At 38.3% G+C, this 23,736-nt stretch overlaps 2 protein-coding genes across 15 annotated transcripts in view; one reads left to right on the top strand and one right to left on the bottom strand.

Moving 5' to 3' along the window:
• LOC128261131 (uncharacterized) overlaps nt 1–23,736 on the top strand; it is an 88,663-nt gene that overhangs the window by 45,480 nt on the left and 19,447 nt on the right. For 8 of the 14 annotated variants that reach the window (XR_008268218.1, XR_008268217.1, XR_008268216.1 and 5 more), the window contains exons 3-4: nt 12,254–13,181; nt 13,793–13,834. The exons of 3 other annotated variants lie outside the window; for them this stretch is intronic. Coding sequence is in view for 2 of the 11 variants with exons in the window: in XM_052994617.1 (XP_052850577.1) it covers nt 12,455–13,181; nt 13,793–13,834 (769 nt within the window). In the remaining 9 variants the exon portion in view is untranslated. The remainder of the gene's footprint in view (nt 1–12,253; nt 13,182–13,792; nt 13,835–23,736) is intronic. 3 more of the 14 variants (XR_008268223.1, XR_008268224.1, XM_052994618.1) reach the window with 1 other exon arrangement.
• On the bottom strand, nt 10,496–11,220 carry LOC128261137 (uncharacterized). The gene has a single exon (XM_052994624.1). The coding sequence runs from the start codon at nt 11,076–11,078 to the stop codon at nt 10,611–10,613; it is 468 nt and encodes a 155-aa protein (XP_052850584.1). The 5' UTR covers nt 11,079–11,220; the 3' UTR covers nt 10,496–10,610.

Genomic DNA, 23,736 nt, shown 5'->3' with positions numbered 1-23,736 from the left:
TTATTTAAATAGAATGTTAAATGTTTATTTACAATATACATTTGGGTTGTCTACTTATAAATCAGATTTTTCTTTAAATATATATATTTTTTAAGTGTCTTATATTTTTGGGTACTATTATTTTTTAATTTTAAAAATAATGTATTTGTAGTAATTTGTTTAGTTTTTTTGTGTTTATAATTGTTTAAGTTTTGAAACCATTTGGGTTTCTTATGGCATTTTTTTTTAATTGTCTTTTGACAAGTTATGTTTTTATATTTGTCACTTAAATGTGGTTGCTTATAGTTCACTGTTTGTTTAAATGCGCTGTTTTAGAATAATATTTGTATTTGTTGAGATCCTCATGAAATCATTGTTAATTGTCCCACTGTCACTTGCTTTCAAATTCGCATTGCAAAAACGCAGCTGTCGCCGCAGAGGCGTGTGAAAATCTTGGGCAGGGCCAAAGGCTGTAATTAAATCCAGCTTCAATTTATGATGGGCCAAAGGGGTGGTCGCCCTTCTAGGGTGGACCCAAATGGGGGGCATAAAGAAATTACACAAATCCATCAAGCCATGCAATGACATCAGAGGCAATGGCGATGGCGATGGCAATGGTGATGGACTCGTGACTCCGGGGCAAAAACCGACCACATGACGAGGCGTTTTCCGGGGCGCTACAAAAATGAAGATGGAGTAAGGAGTATAGGGCGGTCAGGCGATAATTACCAAATTCCCAAAAAAAGGGGGCGGGGCACTAGGGGGGCCATACGTTTCCGGAAGTCGTTCACCATTCCGCAGTCGTCTTTTTGGGCTCTGTTTGGCTGTTAATTCGGTTTCATGTTTTCCATTTGAGGCGCCATTTGCCGGCGGCCATAAAACTCAACAGCAACATCAATGGTCGTCCGTTTCGGCGGCCACATCATCATTATCATCATCAGTATCATCAGCAGCAGCAGCAGCAGCAGCAGCAGCAAGATAGAAATCCACCCAGCATCCTCCGACTCCGCCTCCAACTCATCTCATCTCATTTCGTCATCGGATGCGCCCTCATCTTTTTGTGAGTCGCCTGTCAGCGGCATGGCGTCCATTGTCCGGACAACTTGTTGTTGTTGTGGTCCGGGATTCGGTATTCGGGATTCGGGATTCGGGATTCCGGGTCCGGCTTTCCCTCTTTATGCCCCAGATAGACGAGACCTCTGCGTCCGATTTCATTCCACATTTAATTCCATTTTCATTGTGGTTCGACCGCAAGCCTTTTCAATTTTCTAGTTATTCAAAGTGGTAAGCAAATTTTAATCAAGGCGGTTGCTTGGTAAATTTCTAAAGTTGCAACAGAGTTGGTTAAATTACTATCTTAACTGTCATTTGGTTTTATTGCGTTTTACTTTGATTTTAAAAACAATTCCCCATTAAATTACGTTAGCAAAAATATGAATGTATATATGTAATCAAAACGAATTGGCATAGTATGATATCAAATATTAAATATAAAACTGGTTTAACTGTAATAATTCAAAATTAATGACATTAATATTGCAGTATTTCATTTTAAAGTTTTAGTAAGAGTTAAGCGCAACTTTTGTTTTTGTGCTCAAAGTTAAAGCTGTGAAACGCACTGTCTTAGCCTGAAGATGAGTAATTCCTTTGTCATCCTCAGCTGTGTTGTGTGTCTACACTTAATTTCACTGCAAATTAAGTTGGCTTTGTGGGTTAAATAAGGGGCTATGGGGGCGTGGGCCTCCACCACCCCCCACACACACACACACACACAGACAAAAGGCAGATAAAACTACAAGGATTCTGGTCCTCCTCAAGGCTTTGTGTCAGGCATCAGGTGCAAAACAGTTTCTATTTTCACAACTTTTAGTATAATTAATTCAAATGCTTTCCATAAAAGAAGGAGCGGTGTGGGGAGGGGGAAAGGGGGGAGGGGGATGGAAGCAGCTGCGGCATTTATGCAAAATAGCCTTGCTTACCTTTTTGGCGGTGCGTAAGTTTGGGTGAGGGTGTAAGTGTGTTTATCTCCGGAAGAGTTTGTCTTTATTAACAGATTTTTGTTCTATTTTTCTTTTGTATTTTTTTTGTTAAGAATAATGCTACCTGAGGCCACGCCCATGTGGGTAAATGGGAAACTTCTATTTCAAATGCACATAGAAAAATAGTTGCTTACTTATGAGAAATATCTTAGAAACAGCAGTTTAGAACTTTAAATAAAATTCAAATTAAGTTATATACCTTATACCGATTTTACAATTATGGTACAAAATTAAACTTTAATCTAAAGATTTTCGAAAATCCTGGGTTTGTTTTGATCCCATAAAAAATATTCACTTATTACTTTAAAAATATATTTAAGATATATTATTATTGTTTTTTAAAATTATGTTAAGCAAATATATTAAACTTTAAATATATCTAATAATCCTGGGTTTTTTTCTATTCTTATAAAAGAATATTCTCTTTATACTTTATAAATAAATTAAGGCTTTTATTAAAATTGAAAAATATTTAGAATTGTTTGATGATACCATATAAAAGAACAACCGATCTTCATTTAGTCAAATTAATAATATCTCAGCTATTACATTTTCTCTGCCTTACCCACCTTAACTTTTTCTCGAATTTCCCAAACATTTTACCGCTTTGCCCTGACCATAATCGTGATGAAAGCTTACACACAAAAGTTGTTAAACTGCGTGAGGCTCCTGGGGAGTTTTCCAGAGGAGATGGAGGTGTATAGGAGGAGCACTCCTTGGATTTTAATGGCCTCGCTGAAACAGCAACATCAACAGCAACAGCAACAGAATGAGGAACAAGAGTAGGAACAAGGCCAATTACATTGACCGAGGGCCAACCGACTCGCGGTGGCCATGAAATCGGGCCGATAAGCTATCTGGGTTTTTCCGGATTTTCCGCCCCCTAGTTACTCATTAGTATGCATTGATAGTTGGCCAGGCGGGGGGCGGGGGCGTGGCCAGGCGGGAGGCATCGAAAAGTAATTGAAAGGGATATAAAAATTAATTTACGAGCTTTGCACGCGAATCGAGTTTCCCCCGCACTCACTCGTATTAAAGTTGCGCCACATGTGTATTACATTTTGTGTGTGTTTGGATTGTAATGCGTATACACCTGTCATGGACATACCTGTAGATAAGTCCCAGAGCAAAGTCCAGTGGGTATTCGGTTACCTTGTGACCTGAATAAGAGACAAGAAATATCGTAAGTGATATTTTGAAAAAATGAATTAAATATGTGGTACAAAATAAAGGGTTTTTGTTGCACTAAATAAAAAAATGGAATCGTAAAAAATAAATATCTGACTATTGAATTTAAAATGTTCTATTTCATATATAAATGAAATATTAAATATTAAATGTCATGAAAGTAATAGGTTTAAAATAGTTCCTTTTTAATATAAATTGCATTTTATTTAAGTTATATATGGTCTAAATATAAATTAAATTTGCAGATATTTAAAGCAATTCCCAAAACAGTAAATTGAAATCAAAGCGAAAAATATTTTAATTTAGTACAAAATATTTGGATTTACTACTTAAATACAACAAAATACCAGTGTATGTTAAAGGTGATAAATTAGTTTAAATGTGTATTTTAAGTTCATAATAGAGAGTGAAACGCAGTGAATACACAAACCACAAACTTTCTTTAAAATGTAATACCTTTTTTAACAGCATTTAAATGAGCAATTGAAATTGATTTCATATCGACATATTTTTTTTAGACTCATGTATATTTTAAGCCATTGCTAACTAAATTATATATTTTTCGATATTTAGTTTTTACTTTGTTTTTTTTTCGGCTAGAAACAGTTGTTATTCAAATGTCCATGTGGCGCATGGTTAAATCAACTTGCAACTTGTTTACTCATGCCAAATCGGATCCAAATCAATGTGAGTCTCCAGAGCGAGACAATTGAAAGCATTTTTTCGTGCCCAAGTGAAGTGCTCGCCCCTCGTCGCATTCGTCCTTTTCGTCCTGCCGTGCGAATAACTGACTGGGGGCATCCTTGTCGCTGACAGGCCAACCATTTTGCGGGTGTTCATGTCACGGCAGCAACAGCTGAAAAATAAACGTTCTCTACTCTTCTCCAACTAGCACACACACACCAAAACACACACACACAAAACACACGGCCACGTGAAGACAAACACTTGAAAATGAAACCCCACTCGGCAGAAATTTTCCGTGTATTTTTCCCTCTCCCCCATCGTTGTTTTTTGTATTTTCCAAAAGATGCTCAAGTTGCCACAATGGCGAATGGCGAATGGCGAATGGCACTGGCACTGGCGAACGGGTGCGATGATGATGACGATGGCAACACTGGCAGACGGAAACACGTGCAAGCCCATAAATACAGGGCCAGATAGGAAAAAAAAAGGCCAGGGGGACGGGGAAAGCGGGAAAACCAGGAAAAGTGGTGGGCAAAGGTGGCAAGGAAGTTCGGGGTTTCGGGTCTTCGGGTTTTCCAGTTTCTCGCTTTGGCAAATAAACGTGCAAAAAACGCAGCCAAACAGAAAAAAACTAGACAGCGGGAAAAGACCGTCCCAGTAAGCAAAATGTCCTGCGAAATAGCACTGGAAAAAATAAAGCTGACTTATGAGGCTTACAAAAAGAGGCTGATTTCAATATCAGTTTTTCCAATACACAGTAAGAAACGGTCTTAAAAAACCTCTTACAACTCTTCAGGAAATTTCGGTTAAAATTGGGCCAACAAAAGATTTAATGAAATTTTTTTTATATTATTTGATATTTGTAAAATAAAAATATGATACATATTTTGTTAACTTCAGATGCACTTCGTAACAAAGAGATAATATTATATTATTCCTCCCTCAAATTTAGAACAGACATGGGACATTTTTTGTTGAGTGTAGGTATGTTAGACAGCTGGGGTTATGAAAACAGTTAGCTGACTTGGTTGGCTGGCTGCATTCCAGCTGGTGTTGTTTCAGGTCCACCTTTCCACTTTCCTCTTCCCCCGCTGCGGGAAAATCGAGAAAACCCAGTTGAGTGGGTGGAAAAGCAGTCGCTGGCGTTTTGCGAAATATGTGCCACAGATTGCAGCAACTCACGTGCATCCTGAGCAACTTTACAACCATGTGTTTGTGTGCGGGAACTGGTGGCGTCAGGTGGAGGCATCCTGATGACGCTTGAGCCTCATATTTTGCACTTTGACGGCTGCCAAGCCATCACGAACGCACACACACTCACCCACACTGAGTGCCAAAAGTATGACCGCAAAAAGCTAGGAAATTAAATGATTTTTTATTGACGTCAACTGAAGTTTGCTTACTAGCCATTAATCTCTGCCTACATACATTGAGGTTTTAGTTCATTTTTGTTGTTTTATTATTAGGTTCAAAATTTGCTAATGGCAATAAATATGGAGATACGCTAACTAAACGCCACCACTGTTTGCCGCTAAACACATATTTGTGCAGAAGACTATGGTGTTGCGTTTGTGGGCGTGTCATTACCTCTGCGCCACTGCGATAACCGACCTCATCAGCGTCCAATGCCGGCGGCGATTTGTTTTACATTCCGTTGCCTCTCGAGACCGAAAAACGCAGCCACCAAACGACCCTCTGACCCACTCAACCACCCAATTATCCAACTATCCAGCCCCCAAAAATAACACCCACCCACTTATCCGCCTCACCTAGTTTTTGGGCGTTGTGCGTGTGTGTTTGTCAGTCAGTTTGTTTACAGCTCGCAAAAAAATGGCAGTCGCTCCGCCAAAAAAACACAAAAAACAAGTAAAGCAGATGCAACACAATTTTTCATGGAATATATCAAACATGGAAATTTGATTGGTTTCTGCTCGCAACAGATGCACCAGCTTATAAAATGCATTTGCACTGCAATTTCTCAATGGCGAGAGGGAAAAAACCAAAGTCGCCTTAAAATTTACGAGTGCAAATATAAGCTTACGACTTGTAAATGACCACTGATGGCTTTAAAAGATCAGTATTATCTGAAGTTTTTGATATAATATACGTTTTTAAGCAATTGTACAAAAATTATGATTTTTTTATACATTTTTTATTTAAATTTATTTTAAAATATACAAAATAATATAATATATAAAAGACCATTCTTCTCTTGTGCTTGCATTTTTTATATAAACAAAACAAACTTTTATATTTGAAACTAATAACCAATATTATATCTAAAAATTAATAAATATTATCAAAAAATTTCAGGCAGATATTATGATACTTTCATATAACAGGGTATTACTTTAGTCGATTGGCTATCCCCCCACACATTCTGCCTCTTTGTCTTGGCCGTTCGCATACAGAACGCAATTTATTATGCAAAATCAAAATATGTTTGCCAACTCACATGAGAAAGCATAGGGCAAAAGAAAAAATATATATATGGGGAAATAAACCTGCAGCTGCCAAGAGGAGAAATGTTGAAGTTTTCGTGGAAAAGCAGGAACTTTCGATGAGTTGGGAATTTTTCTCTGACCAAACTGAAACGGCGCCAAAGTCCATTGTTGCTGTTTGGGAGAGGGGTCCGGATATTTTTATAAAATAATGTCAACAAAAATCCAATTTCCTTTTACCTTCCCGTTTGAATATTGCGCATACTTATAGGGATGCGACCAGGAGTCCAGGAAGTCGCGAATCGAGGAGTCCTTAGCCCAGAGTATTGTGAATGCAGGATGGCAGGATGACAGGATGAAGGATGAGGGATGCGAAAAGAGGGAGGACTGTACCAAAGTGCACTTGACATTTTACTGGGAATTCGTGACGAAGGAGCCACGTTTCGAAAACCGCAGGAGCAGGTCCTAGATTGGAATGGAACGGAATGCATTTCCATCCCGACTGCACGTTTTCTTTGCTTGTTTAGTTAAGCGTCTTGGCGTGCCATGTACGTGCATGCACTGAAAGAAATTCCACCCTCCCGTCCGCCCGCCATCAATTAGCATCCGTCCGTATTAGTCGTTAGCAGCAAGTGAGAAATTGCCGGATGGTTTTAATTTATTCGTGGCTTGCGTGCAACCCAACTTGTTGAGCGTAAGTGGGTTGAAGCTATAATGTTACAGAGGGGAAAAAATGCATAACCATTATACCTGAAAATTGTATTTTTACAACAGCTGATTGTTATATTTATAAAACTCCATAAATAATTTTATTTTATCCAATGTGCCTTTTTTGAAATTTATACATTTACAAATATTTATTCATTTGTACACCAGAAAAATATGTTTATTATTATAAATACATTTTAAATGCTATCAAAATAATGTCATAGAAAATAATAAAATTGCTGAAATAAAAATACCTATTTCAAATTACTTTTAAGGAAATCAGAAAATTAAATAAATTCCTTAAGCATGAATGTAAACTTCATTCTTTAGATTTCTGTCTAAGAAATCCTTTAAAATAGGATATTCTTGTGATCGATCAGCTTTATGTTTTCAAGTCAATTGCAAGAGATTTGTATTTGTTTTCAACATAATTTTGTGCGGCTTGGCTTCCGCTGCAGTTAACCTTTCGAGCGGCATATCCGCTTTCCTTTTTCCGCCGCACTCCATCATGGCGGAAAATCAGAATGGTGGGTGGCAATGGGGGGTGGGAAAGGGGCGATGGAAGCCCACGGAGGAAACTCGAGACGCAGCTCGCACACGATTATTGTGTATTGTTATAATAAAGTTCAGCTTCATTTCCTCTGCCGTTCGACGGAGGTGCCTCCATTTTTCATGGCCCAAGCAAAAGACCCTCCCCTTTGCCATCGACCATCTTAGCCTCACGCTCAAGTGCGTCTAAGTATGCGAGTCCTTTTGTTGTCCGACGTCCGTAGATGGCGTCCATGGATCCTTGCACTCAATTTCCCCCATGTTCACATGGCGGCTCCTCGTCGACCAGCGCCATCGGAGAAGTGTTTAGTGTTTGCCCTGCACTCCAGTTTTTGCTCCAAGTCTCTGCCCGAGACTTTCCACCTGACCTTGGCTCCGGATTCAAGTGGGCGACTCTTGCGATGCCGATGGCGGTGCCGTTTGCCGTCTGCCGTTCGCCGGCATTAAATGGCCTGGGATGGCGTGTCGCAGAACCATTTCCCCCTCCGCCCGTAAATTGTAATTTATTTCAATCCCATTTTAATAGATATTTATGCTTTGTTTTCCATTTGTCGTGCGGTGCTTTTAATGCTTACATTTCCGGACATTTCAATAAATTAAGTTTCTCTCTGCACCATGCTGCCGTCATTCTGTCGTTGTTGTTGTTGTTGTTGTTATTCAATTTCTGCACTCGATTTGTTGACAGTTGGAAATGAAATTATTGAAATGGGAGTCGGATTTCAGGTGGCCTCAAGGCTGTCTTTTTGCATACACACAGTGCGTATGGTCGATATTTGGGTATTTTTGGCTTAAAGCTCTTAGCAAAATTGAAATTTTTTAAAAAGCAATTCTGGGTTTTCAAGTGTTGTATATTTTCAACACTGTTTCAAACAGGCTTAAAATTGAAATATAGAAACATTTATATAAAAACAAATGCCCAAATAAATTTAAAGTCAAATTTTACTGGATGTTAAACAAATTCACACAAAAAAGTTCGAATTTCTGAGCACTCTTTTATTATCTCACTAAAAATAAATTAAAAATTATTTTATATTTTTGTGAACAAAAATAAAAAAAACTTATCCAAACTGCAATGGAACTTAATCCTATTTTTTGGGTGACAGTTGAAAAATGTTTCTACGACTTTCCGTTAGTGTCAAGTACACTCAAAAAAGAATGTGAGGTAGCTTAGCAAACAAACTAACGACTATTAAAAGGTTCGACGACGGGGATGAGACGAACAAAACCTGACAGCAAAGTGCTCCATTTTTCTTAGTGAAAGAGGCTACTCAACTAGCATTTAACAGGAAAATCACATTAGGCGTTGTTGCTATTGCCCGCGGGTTGCAGTTCCACCTGCACTTGCACTTGCAGTTGTTTGCTAGTTTTGTTGCATGTGAAACGTCGACGGCAAAATGGGTGAAATGCATAAATCATTTGGCAAAAAGGTGCTGGCAAAGAAAGCAAAAGCAAGGGCAGCATCGACTGCAATTTTGCGAACAGCCAGGACGAGTGCAAACATACGCATCCACACACACACACACACACACAAAGGCATACAAGCGAGGGTGTCTTCGAAAAGATGCAAAAAAAAAAAAAAATAAATTTGGGTTATAATAACTTAATGTATTTTTTAGTCCCATTCATTTTAAGAATAGTTTGTTAAAAATCTGGGTTATTTAAAAAGGATATGAACAGCGTTTGTTATTTAAATAATCTTTATTTAACAATTGTTTAATTCAAAACCCACAACAAGTAACATTTACAAATTCAAGGCTTGAAAATTTATTTATTTTTGCTTACTTTAGAAAAATAGAAATATAATTTCTCGAATAACAATTCTTTGGCTTTAAATCATAAGCTACAAAATATAAAAATATTCAAAGTATCATAGAGTACAAAATTTAAATATATTTAATGTAAAGCAATATAAATGATGTTTAAATTGTCATAAAATTTTTACATTTTTTAAAAACATTTTTCTTACATACTTCTTATGTACTATTATTCAGTAAGGCTAGAAAAAATGTTGTTTTATAGAGTTTATTATTTTGGTAAGGTAAAATGCCAAACTATTTTCTTAAAAAGGACCACTTTGCATCTCTGGCGGTAGCTGGTAAGGATGCAGCTCCTTGTTGATGTTCCTGCTGCTGTTGTGCACTTGCATAAGTCTATCAATAAATAATAAATGTTTACTTCATTGAATTTGCAAAAGCAATACGTTGGATAGACTCCAAGCCGAACGAACCGCTCGCCGGGGCCAAAGGATGAAAGGACGACGATAAGGATGTGGATGTGGATGTGGATGCTGTTGGTGCTCCTGATCCATTTGCCAGTTGCCATCGAACCATAAATGATGCAGCCGCAGCTCCTGATGAAATCCATCGCAACGGCTTGCAAATGTGCGAACGAAATTCTTTCAAAAATAATACTCCCCAAATGGGATTTCACTCGAATCGTTTATTGTTGAACGGTTAAACGGCAGCAAAAGAACTCTTGAGACGAAAATATCCTCACATTCATCTATTTTGGTTAAAATGAGTGGGGAAACTATGATGCTTACCTGCAATTTTACAACATTTTATTTTAAGAATAGGAATTTTTAGGTGGTAGATGTCTTGGAACTGCAAATCCCTGACTAGGTGACCAATTTATTTTATTCAAAGGCGATTTTCTATATTTTAAAAAAATAGTTTTTGAGTATATGAACATTTAAAATGTGAGATTAGTCCCTAATGTTTAATATTCGAAAACTATAAAAACCATTTTGGTTTGTCTTCCAACAACCTAAGAACTAGGAAAACCCTTTTAATTGCTTATGCCAAATTTTAAAACTATTGTAACCCCTTTGCTGGCTTTTCTTTTTTTGTTTAGCTATGTAAACACATTAGGAGGCTTTTCAACCGTAAATAAAAATCATGTTGATTTGATTTTCCAAGTTATTTATTAAAGTTTTTGGGGCTACCTCTGGTGGAAGTAGTGGTTTTTGAAATGGCCAGTTGGTGGATTGATTGTTGACTCCCGTTCGATGTCATCTTCACTAATCACAGCCTTCAGTTTCGGTGCGGGCGCCCTCCATGCAGGGATATGGCTTGCATATAGTGTTGTGGGGCGCCGACGGTCCATGATCCGTTCTTGACGTTCCCGCTTCCGCTACCGCTTCCACTACCGCTTCCGCTTCGACTACCGCTTCCACTACCGCTCCCGATCCCGCTCCTGAACCGCTCGCCTGTCCCAGTAGGGCGGCGGCTGCCAGGACCTCTACGGTGCTGTAAATGTTGGCCATGCCGACGACAACCGTGCCGCCGGCAGCTCCGTTGGACACGCCCATGCGATCGTGGCCTGGATCTGGTTTGGTCGCCGAATTACGCCGGGACTGGTTCTCCGGCGGCTGGCAGTTGGGTGAGCATTGCTGGCCGGGAATCTCGGGGATCGCACACGCCTTGCTGGGATGCGGACCAATGTAAAACGGGTTGAAGGGCTTGTCGTCGGACTTCATGGTGTTCATGGCGGAAAACGGCAAATGGAAAAGGGCCAAAAGATAAACCAAATACGAAAAACTGTAATTTAACGAACAAATTTGGAATTTTAGCTAGTCTACCGAACTGCTCTGTGTGAGGTTGGCCCCAAAACTGATCAAAAGTCCCAGGCTGACAGCTTAACCCATTTGATTTTTGCTAAAGAGCCTACTGTTTATGGGGTACATTTTTAAAAAAAAGTTTAATTTTGAATTTTATTTAAAAATGTTTATTTCAACAATACGAAACACTTCTGGATAATGTATTTTGTAAGTGTTAAGTGATTAAAAATTGTGGGAGTTTTTCATTTCATTAAATATATAAACTATAAAAATACCTATGACCAATAGAATATATATTTTCTAAATGTGTTAATTGCTTTCCACTTATGACTTAGAATCTTCACGTGCGTCCCAATAAATTTACAAGGCATTTTAGCTTGCCGCAATTTACTGAGAAGGCAATTGTCTAGCTTAGTGTATCAAATATAGTAAATAGGATTAAAATCAGATAACAAAGCAGCTTACAAGAGCTTATTAATACTCATGCACACACTCATGCACACACTCATGCACTCGCACTAACACACACACAATGCATTGCTGCTGCTGGCAAATCGAATAATGTAAAATTCATGAAAATAATTTTCTTTGTTATTCCTTATATTCCGATCAAATTAAGACTTGCGAAAATGTAATTAAATTTTTATGTGTTAATTTTTTAATCAAAATGTTTACTTTTGTGTATTTAAAGGCTTTTTTTTAATCTGTGCAAATATATATATATATTATATTTGTAACCAAATTTAGATAAAGAAATACAAATTTTTAGAGTACTTGTTATAATAAATAATCTAATTTAATATACAAAATGTTTAAAAAATTTACTCAAATTTCTAGAGTACTTGTTGCAAGAATTAAATATTTAAAAAAAATAAATTAATAACTTAATGGCCTTTCTTTTAATTTTGGTAGCCAACTATTTTGTATATAAATTTGTATCTGAAAATTGAATTTAAAAAATAAAATAGTAAATGGGTTTTTTTCTCTCTTCAAATATCTTATTTAATTAAATTTTTGTAAATAAGTTTTTGATCGGCTTAGAAACTGTCTGTTTAGAATGTGAATTCTAATATCGTTTGCTTGGTTTTACTCGCTTCTCGCAGATGCCGCGACGCTTTAACCCACTCTGACTAACTCCGCCGCCGCCGCAAATATGTAAATGTCCAACATGCCACTAAAACCACTAAACCCAGCCAGCAGCCACCAATAAAGCCAGTCGCTAGAGAGGATCAGGAGGAGGAGCAGGCCGCTCCAGCAGGACCCAAACCGATAGAAAGGAACACAAAAACACTGAGAGAAACGCTATGGCCGGGCCGCAGGTGCAGCACAGCCAGCGACCCAATAGCGCCTACTATACGGGTTTGAATGGCGGCGGAGGAGGAGGAGGAGGAAGTGGAGGTGGCGGTGGCGGTGGAGGAGGAGGATCCTCCGGCGGAATAACCAGCAGTGCATCGCACACCGGCCTGCATGCCCTGCGTCAGGTGAGCAACGAAACGGAGCTGATCTACCGTGGCAGCCACAGCAATGGCACCGTCAACGAGCTGCCCTCCACTGCCCAGCACCACCTGCTCACGGGTCGAGTTCCCAGTGGAGTGGGAGTGGGATCGGGAGCGGGAGTGCGGGAGCAGCAGGTGCATCACCATCAGACGGTGAGCAGCATTGCCGGCACCGGATCGAGTGTCACGGATGCCCTGATCGGGACCATTGCCTCTGGTGGCAGTGGAGGCGCCTCTGGCTCCACGGCAGCACTGGGCATCAAGAAGTCCAGCACGCAGCGCAGCATCGAGATCATTGTGGACGCCAGTCAGTGCGGCAAGGAGCTGGTGGCGGCCAGTAGTGGAGCAGGCGGCGGAGCAGGAGCAGGAGCAGTCGTGTCCACCCTGGATGTGGAGGATGTGGAGCAGGGCGGCGGCGGCGGCCAGGAGTCGTCGTCCTCGCACCGCAAATCTTCGCGGCATCGCCATCGACCGCTCCACCGGCGACTGATCACCTATCTGCGGAACCTCTTCCAGGGCAGCACCACACAGAATGGTAAGCCAAAGGTCGGAGGCCATTCACATTGCACATCTCATGCATTTTCCTGGGCATTTACTTTTTTTTATTAAATTGATACAAGTTTACATTTCGTAATTACTAGTTAATAAAAGAAATTCTTAAAAGCAAAGCTAGTAAGCTGTAAGGACTACAATTTAAAGATATTTGTGGGTCAAATAAATATTTATTTAAATTAAGTCTTTATAAAATGGCCAATATATACACTTCGTTTATAGCAACTAATAAATTAACGAATAATGTTCTCATAAGCTAAAATGGCTAGATGTTTTCTAATTGAAACGCATTGATTAGTTTAATATTTAAATGTTTTTATTAAATTACAATATTTCGAAAAGATTTCAGAAACTAATTTTTAAATTATTTGTTTTATTTAATTTACAAGTTAGATTTTTTGCCAACTTTCTTTTTCGCTATATAAAATATATTTTTAAACTTAGGTTTAATTACTGAGTCAGATCTTTTTGTTGTGAAGTTCAGTATCTCAGAACCATTTCGCATTCTCCGTTTTTTCATCGCATATATTTTGATATATTTGTTTTAACTATATTTATTTTTTTGATTTCTGTTTCTGTTTGTTTATCGTGTAGCTGTGAGAACTCTGCTGGTTGCCTGGGGCTGTATCGCGAAGCGTAAGCGGCAATGTCTGTACTTTTGCACCCCCCGTTTAACCCCTTAAGCCCCCCTCCCCGACCGCTAAACCCACCGCCCGCTTAACCCGATTGTTTCGCCGTTGGCCATGACTAACCCCTGCCAAAACGTGCTAACCATTTTCAGTTCGGGTCAATTCATGGCCATGAATCCGCAGCCGTTGGCCTGGCCAACTGGCGTTGCAGATATTTTTTTGCGCATCTTGAGGTTGGCAGGCGAGGGAACGGAAAAAGCGGGGAAAAAAAACCGCTCGTAAAACGCGCTTGCGGTTTCGCGGCTGTTTTTGTCGCCTGGTCGAAATTTATGCATGGCGAACATTTTTTTTTTTTGCGGGCGGAAAATCATCGCAGCAGCCTTGAATGGATTTTCTATTGAAAACCTATTAGGAGTTGTGGGGGTGTATATGTTTTTTTTTATTTATTTTGGGGCGACCCTTAAGCTTGGAAATTGCTTGGCCTTTCTATTTTTGGTTTGAATTCAATTTATTTGAGGACCTAGGGAAATGTATTTTAGATTTAAGTATATTCCATGCAAATATAAACACATTGCCCTCAGCTTAACAATGAACAAATTATGGTAACATCTTTAAATTTCGGAATATTTTAAGAATTTGATTGAATTATTATTAGATTAAGTATGTCGCCTTCCAAAATGAATAAATTTCCTGCATAAATATATATATTTCCCTTTAGTTAAATAATGAAAAAATAAAAATAATATCATTAAATTGCTTGATATTTGTGAGTATATGTATAACCAAATTCTATTCCTTTGATTGAGTAATTCAGAGTATATGCATGACCAAATTCTATTCTTTTGAATGAATAAAATGCCAGCATATAATCCATCAACTTAGGATAAGTTTTTCTGCAGACTAGTCGAGTGATTGCCACTGCCGAGTGAAACTTTTGCATTGTTACTTTTCAATTTGATTTGATTTGATCTGAAGAGCACCCCCAAAAGCCTTCGCTTAACCCTTTTGTGTGTGCTGTGTCTTGCATGATTAATTATGGAAATTGACGGAGCTCCCAACTCTAGATTGCATTGGTTGTGTACGGCTCAGCTATGCGACCCCATACCCTTTGGTCCTGCTCCTTGGCAGTTCACTCAGCCGTCGAGTCCTTCGAGCAGCTTCTTTTGTCAATTTGCTTTCCAATCCCAATCCCCAATCTTGTTTTTGTCTGTTCCGCTTAGCTCCCTCCCATTCAGTATTTTTCCAACCCGATTTTCCCGCCCGTTTTTCCATCGCCATCTCCATCTCCATCGCCATCGCCTTTCCATTCCCTGCCCCATGGAGCATTTGGCAAAATGATGAGCTCAACATAAAAGTTGCATGGCTCATCCTGAAAATTGAATGCAGGAGCGGCTAAAGAGGAAATCGATATGGAACACAATATAATATTTGTTTGTCAGTGCTTCAAAATGAATGCTTCACACAGGGGGAAATTGAAGGTGCATTTCAGACATACAAATCATATCAAAATTAATGTAATTAAAATAATTATTTTAGAAGGCACAATAAAGCTGCGCTTAAAACACAATTGAAATTTTAATTTTAACACGCAAAGTATAAAAAAATAATGTTACAACATATTCAAGATCAAAAAATAAAACATGAAATATAAGAATTTATGACTTTAAAAAAATGATATTTAATTACCAACAAAAGTTTAAGACCGAAATTGGTTATGATCGAAGGAAAAAAATGTCAAACCATTGAAAATGACTTTTAAAAAGTTAACAAAACCATATTTATAGTTTTATTTAATTATCAATATAAGTTAACTGTCTTGTCAAGTTTTTCAATGGACTTTAAAATTTAGGCTTTAGAGTTAAGAGTATTCATTTCCGTGTAGCAAGTGGATTCCGATGGAAGTTGGGGCAGTGGCTCAGAGGGCATGGCCATGGGCAACTGTTGACAATGGCAGTAGTAGTAGTAGACAACAACATCGACTGGAAATCGAAACTCTCGAGTAAAATTGGACGGGTGGACTACGGGAACTTTGCATTTCACTCGCCTTGCCTTTCTCCACATTTTCCCCCAAATGCTTTTTTCGGCTTTCGCAATGGGCGACGGATTTGCAGCTTGGCCAGCGTTGAGAAGCGGCGCAAAAGTTTTATTGAAAAACTTTGATGAATGACAAGTTGGCTTCCTGCAAAACCAGCGACTGCTATCATCCACCATTTACCATCTAGCCAAAAAAGCCAAGCAACCCACATTACCGCCCAAAGTCCACCCAAATTTCGGCACTTCATTCGTTACTCGCCCCACCTAACAAATCGCTGGTTTATGTTATCAAATGACATGGCATTTAAATGTTATTTAAGGCCTAAAACTTTAATTGAGTTTAAAACGCGCATGCAAATTGAATCTAAATTTGTTTTAGTGGGGAAAGTTGTTGGCCGCGAAATTACGAGCATTTGTGGTGGAGTTTTGTTAGCTAACTGTGAACAAATGGCATTAATATAATGGCCGAAATAATTGATAGCATATAAAATTGTGTAATTAAATCTAATTTAAAGTGTTTACTCTCAGAATTGAACTACTCAATTGTTTATAATAAGAACTTAGTAATTTATTACCTAGGGGTAACTTATAAATGTTATAAGCTCTTAAATTTATTTTTATATATTATAAACAAAGAGTAAACCTACATTAATTGAAGTACTTGACCACGCTAATTGATCTAAGTTTTTCAGTTTCCCAATTCGATTTAGTTTTTCGCCGTTCTGCGGCTTCAAATTCGAGGCCCAAAGTCAAGGACATTGAGGGTCCTTCGTCAGCCTTGGCCGCGACAGGCATTTCAATTAAGTGCGAGAAGGGTGAAAGATGAAAAGGGGGTGCCCAGGGGCCACGAGGGAGTTCATGGGGGTCCCAAAAGGGGATCAGCACCGAGTTTCCTGGCAAGCCTAAAAATACACAAGCTCAAACGCAAACGCAAGCCAGGCAAAGTTGCAATAAGGAGAAAAATATATTCCAGGAAGAGATTCCTGAATTTCCGATATACTCTATATAAATAAACATATTGGTTCGCGAAATGATCAAAACAAAAAATATTTAGAAATTGTAGTCTAAAAGATAGAAAGTTATAAATGTCTAGTAAATAAAATAACATACAAACATAGAAGTATGACATATTTATCTATTTAACTAAAGAGATGAAATTAAATGGAGAACTCATATTTCCGCAACTTAAATGATCGATATCATATTTTGAGCTCAACGACATGCAAGGCAAGCCGAAGCTTGCTTCCATTCTTGTCAACAAATAACATTAATGAAATGTATTTTTGTTAGCTACCAAATCTTTCTCGAAATAATACCTTTTCCTTGAAGGGTATTAAAATATGACAGAGACAATTATTGTGTGTATGTGTAGGATGAAAATAAATTGGAGTCGCTGCTCGTTTTGGCTTTGGTAATTGGCTTACTCCATACTCCGCCGTTGGTTTTTCCCCTTCCTGCGGAATTTTCCTTAATGTTTTCCTCGCTGTTTTGCTTTCGTTCTTCACTGTTTTACTTTCTTTTTTTGTTGGTTTCAGTGCCGCTGGCTGCATTTTATTGTTCTGTCCTTTGCCATCGCCTGTTTGCCTTAATTTTTTCCCGCTTTTCTGCTGCCTTATCGTCGGGACAGCTCAATCAGTGTATACAACTTTCCTTCCACGTCCTTTTGGGCCCGGTTTTGTTTGCCTGTTTGCCCGTTTGCCCTTCTGCGCTTTAATGCACTTCATAATTTCTTCATTACGCCACGCCCACACACCACTTTCGCCCACACTTTTACCGGCAGGATGGGGCCTTTGGAAGGTAATTGAATTCGTTGTCTGCATTTTGTGGTCGCTTCATTTTGTACACTTGATGGTCTTGCCAGTATTTCGTCCTGCTCTGGCTCTGCCTTTAATTATAATTTCATTATTTGCTGTTTGCTCGTTGTTTCTGCTGCTGCTTCTGCTGCTGCTGCTTATTGCATATAATTTTTAATGGCCACCGCGATGCTTTAAGTGCATCAAGTCCATTGAGACCTGCTTGTCCACTGCCCCCAGCTCCTGTGTCACAGTTTTGTTTGGCTGTCTCTTGTTACCCGCTTCTTGGCATACTTTCTCGCCTTTCACCGCCAGCCAAGCGAAAGCAGGAGGTGCAAGGATGTCGCCCCAGTAGTGGCAACTGTGCCGCAGCTCAGCGATCGTACCCTGTAAATGCACTGTAAGTGTCCTGCTTGGGTTGTTCCAAATCCGCAAAATATACCTATATTGACTGGCCACCACAACTGATTTTTGCCCACCAAAATTTAAATATAATTAAAAAATTTAAAACTCTGTAAGACAAGTTATGGACTGGGAAGTGCAGTTTTGGTATTCTTGCTGGAAAATTCAAATAAAATTGCATCATCGAGTAATATAATTAGCAAAAAAAAAATAAATGCAAAATTTTCATACCCTATAATCAAATTTGCTTAACTTACAATAACCAATTTAAAGGTTGCAAAGGCATTTTAATTAGGAAACACTGTTTTAACTGTACTGTAAGATTTGAAGTGTATAAAGATCGTAAATTAAATATTATTTTCGTTTTCCAGGGTATTAGGAGTTTGGTTAAGATGCCTGGCTGCCTGTTTGCCTTGCCTTGCCTTGCTTTTCCTTTCGTGTGCATATGCATTTAAGTGTCAGGGCCTGCCACATTTTAATTTATTTAAGCGCATTCGACGCGGCCGTAAATGAGTTAAGTGCAATTCGGCTCTCACATTATCTGGCTGTTTGTGTGTGTGTGTTAATCTGGGGGTGTGCAGGTGTAAGGATACGGCCACTCCCCCACAAATTTGTTTTGGCCATTGTCTGAGGCAGCAGCGACTGCAACTCGAATCCAACAATCGCGACCGCATAAATGCGCAATAAAACAAAGTAAAAGCCGAAAAAGTTTTTTCATTAACACCCCCCTCTCATTTTCCCAACGAAAAAAGGTTGCAACAATGTGATGGAAAACATGGCACAATGTTGCACTGCTTTCATTGCATATGTGTGTGTGTGTGTGTTTGTGTGAGCACCGCCTGAGGAGGAAAAAATTATACGAACTTAAATGAGATAAGTGTCGGAGCATTGTCTGTGCGGCAAACTTGCAGTCCAACTTTTTACTCGCCTTATTTTCTATTTTTTCCCTCTTATTTTTCATTTTTCCTATTTTCTTTTTTGTTTTTTTTGGTTGGCCTGTCCATGTGTGGATAAATTTGTTTTTAGTGGGATTTCATCTTGGCGAAAAAAAAAAGAAGAGGGGTAATGTTAAATGCAGCTAAAGCACAAATTTCTTTAAACAATATACTATTTGCCAAGCTAAGCCCAGGAAATGAAAATCCTCTGGCTTGAAGTGAGGCTTTAAAATGTAAGGCTGCAGAGCTTATGGTGTATTGAAAAATACACAAGTCCTTTTGCCGCACCAATTTGTGGCTCATAAATATTTAAATAAAGTCGCAGGCGCTGAGCATTTAAAATTTAGGAATACGAGCATAATTTATAATAATACAAAGGAAATGTGCCGTTTAAAGTTGAGAAATTTCTTTGTTATGAGATTTATTTGTGTTTCATGTATTTGGGCTCACTATTTTGCTTAGTTATATACGATAAATCATCTGGAAAGAAATCATAGTATTTTTTGACTAGGACTATGTTACATATCAACATTTAAATATTGCATATAAAATCTATCATAATATCATATTTTTTCCTTGAAAAACCGACTTGTTGATTTTTGTATTAGCATATAAATATACTTATACATTTGAATATAAGACTCTGATTTCAAATTTCCTTACTGCAGTTGACACGCTCAACGATTTTCATGACTCACCAATTAATTTTTATTTTTAAAGCACATAACAAAAGAAAGTTTTTGCTTGGGAAAACCCAATAAATCTGCAATGGCCAGCATAAAATTGAATTCTCTTCAGCATGCGGCGAGTGTGTATATTCAAACGAATCTTTTATTTGTTCGGTTTGTCGATCAAAAAAGCAGAAAGAAAGCGGAAAACCCAGAGATAAAAAAAAAGAAAAGCTGTAAAAGCAGCCAACGGCATTTGGAGATGCTTCGCTTTCTCCATGTCTGCATATGTGTGCGTGTGTGTGTGAGAGAGTATCTGTGAATGCTTCGATTGAGTGCGCATCTTCAAAGGCATACTGCTCAGAAAACGCTTTCTACAAGTAATATTATATATATATTTTTTATTAATTTGCACTTTTATAGTAGTTGACAAAGGAGGGGGCGTGGCTGTTGGCGAGGTAAACATTTGGAAAAACTGCAGTCGCTGGCACTTATCGACATGGCGCACACTTGAAATTGAACGAAAGCAAATATTTTTACTGTACAACAAAACAGAAACAACAACTGCACTGCATACCTAATAAAAACCGATGCCGCACCCCCAAGAGTGGGTAGTAGTGGCTGTGGTTTTCACTTTCCGCACTTACAATCGCAGTCAAACGAGTAGGAGTGGTTTTTCTTCAACATTTGAGCAAAATTTTTTCATAAATTAAACATTTTATAACAGAAATTATAAATTACATCAAGAGGTTGAGTGACAAACAAGCCTTAAGTGTTAGTTTATTTTATAATCGCAAGTGAAGTTTTAGTTTTAAAATATTTTCTAGGGTAATAGAAAATTTTAAAATAAAAAAACAGTTAATTTAATATTCATTTACCTTATGTACATAAATATAGTCACACCCATACATGTTTTTAAAGTTATGTCTCTAATAAAATAGCTTCTTATGAATGAGCTAGAAAACTAGCGTAGTATTTTATGAACCAACTTCAATTAGAATGATAAGCAAAAATGATTTAAGGTAATATTTTTTTTCTGGCTAAATAAATCATTTCTTTCTGATAAATTCACATTTCCATGTATTTGTATTTTCACATTTCCAGCAATGTTTTTGTATTTTGCGGATCTTGTGACTCAAACTTTCTTGTTGCATATATAAATATGTCTTTTTAATTATCATTATCAGAATTTTTATCTCATTTTTTAATTTATTGCTGGCTACACTATTATGTTGGGCCTAGCTGTTTGTTAGTGTGTGAGGTGCAGCATGCAAAAATATTTGCACTTGACTGGCGGCTGCTGTTGCTGTTGCTATTGCTGCTGCAGCGGAAACGGAAACATGACACCTGGGCAGCCACACACACACACTCACACACACATACACTCACGGGGGGAGGGTTGAAAAAAGAGATGGCAAAGGGGAAGGGGGTAAGAGAAGCGAATGCAGTCAGCGTTGGGCAAACAAACGAAAACCGAGTCGAGATAAACAGGAACTTATTATGCGAACTCATGCAAGATGAGGTAAGTGGGCGGTGGGCGGCAAATAAGTGGGCGGGGCTCTGCAGAATGGCAGTGCAATTGCAACTGTGTTCGGTTGTTTTGTGCCCTATCTGAAATTACACGGACAACAATGGCAATCCGCGCACCAACTGCCCGCAAATGCCCTGCCACTGTCATCCTCTTGTTTATTGTTATGTTTGCCAATTGCCAGACCACAGCTGCCACGCCCTCCGCCCTGCGCCCCAGCATCCGCCGCCCACACTAAATGAGGCATGTGTTTTCACACCTTGACCCTAGCAGGTGGCATCGAAATAAAAGCCAAAACAAAGCCACAAAAAGCGATTAGGGGCAACACTCGAAGAGGCGCGTACTCAGTAAGGAAAATATAAGTTTAAATACTTAAAAATATAAGTGGTTTTTTTTTAAAAGACTGCTTTATTCTTATATAATAAACAAGCTTACAACAAACAATAATGGGTAATCGCTTGCATTATTTGATATAAAATACTTATCTTAGACATATTAAATTTAATTTACCTATTTTATTAAAGTAAAACATTTTTGACCAGAATACATATAAAATAGTATTCAGTTTTGTATATTTAGAAAAACCATTCACAGATTATTTTCATATAAAAACCATAATAAATCACTATTTTTAGAAATGTAAAAAAAGCCACATAAATTGTCATTGCAGCTAATATTTTGTTTGCTGGCTAATCATCAGTTAAATAAATCTCAGCTATCTGATAAATTCACATTTGCAGTCGGTCTGGCATGCACTGCTTTCACATCCGCTCACCCTGTTTAGCAAGCAGTGGCCGCAAAAAAAAGTGTTGCCTGCATTTGGGCGCTGTTTTGGGATTTATTTTGTTAGAATTTCCCCAACAGCTGTCGCATCATCAACACAAACCGTTTTGTTTGTCGCACAAATAATTTAGACATTTACGTAGAAAATTCAGCGCCAGCAGCTGATAATAAAGAGCCCCAAAATAAAAAAAAAAAAGCAGAGGAGAATAAAAAAAAGGAGGCCAAATGGCAGGGCAGGGGAAAGCAAGAAAAATTGAGGGAAAACTTTTGGTAAATTAAAGCCAAACAAAGCGTCAGATGCCAGCTGCACATGAATATATATTAGACTTAATGCATTTCGTCAACATTTTGCTCACAATGTGAGAAAGATGCAAACGATGCCAGAGACATAAAACGCAGACCCCAAATGAATGCGAATGCAAATCCACTCGAGTGTAACAAGAGAAAAGATGGGAATGGAAATGGGAATGGGAACAAGATATAAAAAGGAAGCCATAAAAAGACAAAGTGAGTGTCAGCAAAGGACCAAGAAAAAACCCGAAAAGAACCCAAAGATTGAAGTAAATTAGTTCAACTATGAGAAATTGTATGCTTCTGGCTCACTGAAACCCCATACATATATGGTTAATATTTTTTAATTTGTCAAAAGCTACTTTGTTTGCCTTCAGATTTTTCGTTTTTGATTAAATTCCAGCCCGGCGTGGTGGGTAAGTGCGAAATAGAAATAAAATATATAAAAGCTCGACTTTGACTCTCCAATTTTGGCTAAAATGGAAATGCATTTGTACACGTGTGTGGGGCGTAAGCCAGCGAGCAAATTAAAAACGAACGCCAAAGGCAGCGACAACTGCAAACTAAAATGTAGCGACCACCAGCCACCCAATTCGCACCTCCCACCTCCCACTTTTCCCCTGCCCTTTTCTACCCTTTACTTTCTCCCTGCCTTTCTCTTTTTGTTCCTAGGTGAAAACCTGCTTTTTGGACGCTTAGCATGGCCAACAATTCAACGCCCTTGCCAAGTGAAATTCCCGTACCCCATAACGCACTGAATTTTCCTCCCGTTTTCCGCTGCTGCCTCCTTTCATGCATTTTTAAGCAGCCATTTGTCAAGCGCGTGAGCTCAACTCCCCGAAATTTCTCTATGTGTGCATTCCACTGCATATACACTTCAAGAAAATTTTAAACTTAAATTTAAGATAGTTTTATAAATTAAAAAAAATTACTATTTTAACAGTCGTAGGATTTTATGCTTACAATATATTAAACTAATGTTTGATTCAAACATTATTTGATTATTGGCTTTTAATTATTGTAAATAAACAAATTTAGTCTAAATGTTATGTTATGCTATCAATATTTTCATAGAATATTTTTTCAAATTTAAACTTTTGCTATGTACCTTAACTTGACTCATTCAATATCTAATAACGAGTCTTTAATATGTTGAAACTTTTTACCTTTTCCCATTTTATTCCTCTTCCAGAAGTAAGCCATTAAATATTCAAAGTGCAGCCGAAAAAAGTCGTTGTGCGTGTGTGTGTGTGTTTGTGTGTGAGGTGAAAACTTTTAATTAACTAAAATTGAGGCGCCTTCGCCACAAAGAACATTTTTTTGTTGCCACTCACCGTTGAAAGCAAACCACGTCGACGCCGAAGTCAAAGTGAGGCCGAGGGAACAAAAAACTCAAGCGCCTTTTACCTTTTTTAGGGGCAACCACTGATAAACCCCCTCCATCCCCGCCTCCACCCCCTTTGACGCCCATGAAG

This window comes from Drosophila gunungcola (assembly GCF_025200985.1).
Source record: "Drosophila gunungcola strain Sukarami chromosome X unlocalized genomic scaffold, Dgunungcola_SK_2 000056F, whole genome shotgun sequence".
NCBI classification, from domain to species: domain Eukaryota; kingdom Metazoa; phylum Arthropoda; class Insecta; order Diptera; family Drosophilidae; genus Drosophila; species Drosophila gunungcola.
Note: the sequence above shows the minus strand (reverse complement) of the source record. Positions and strands in the feature narration are given on the sequence as shown.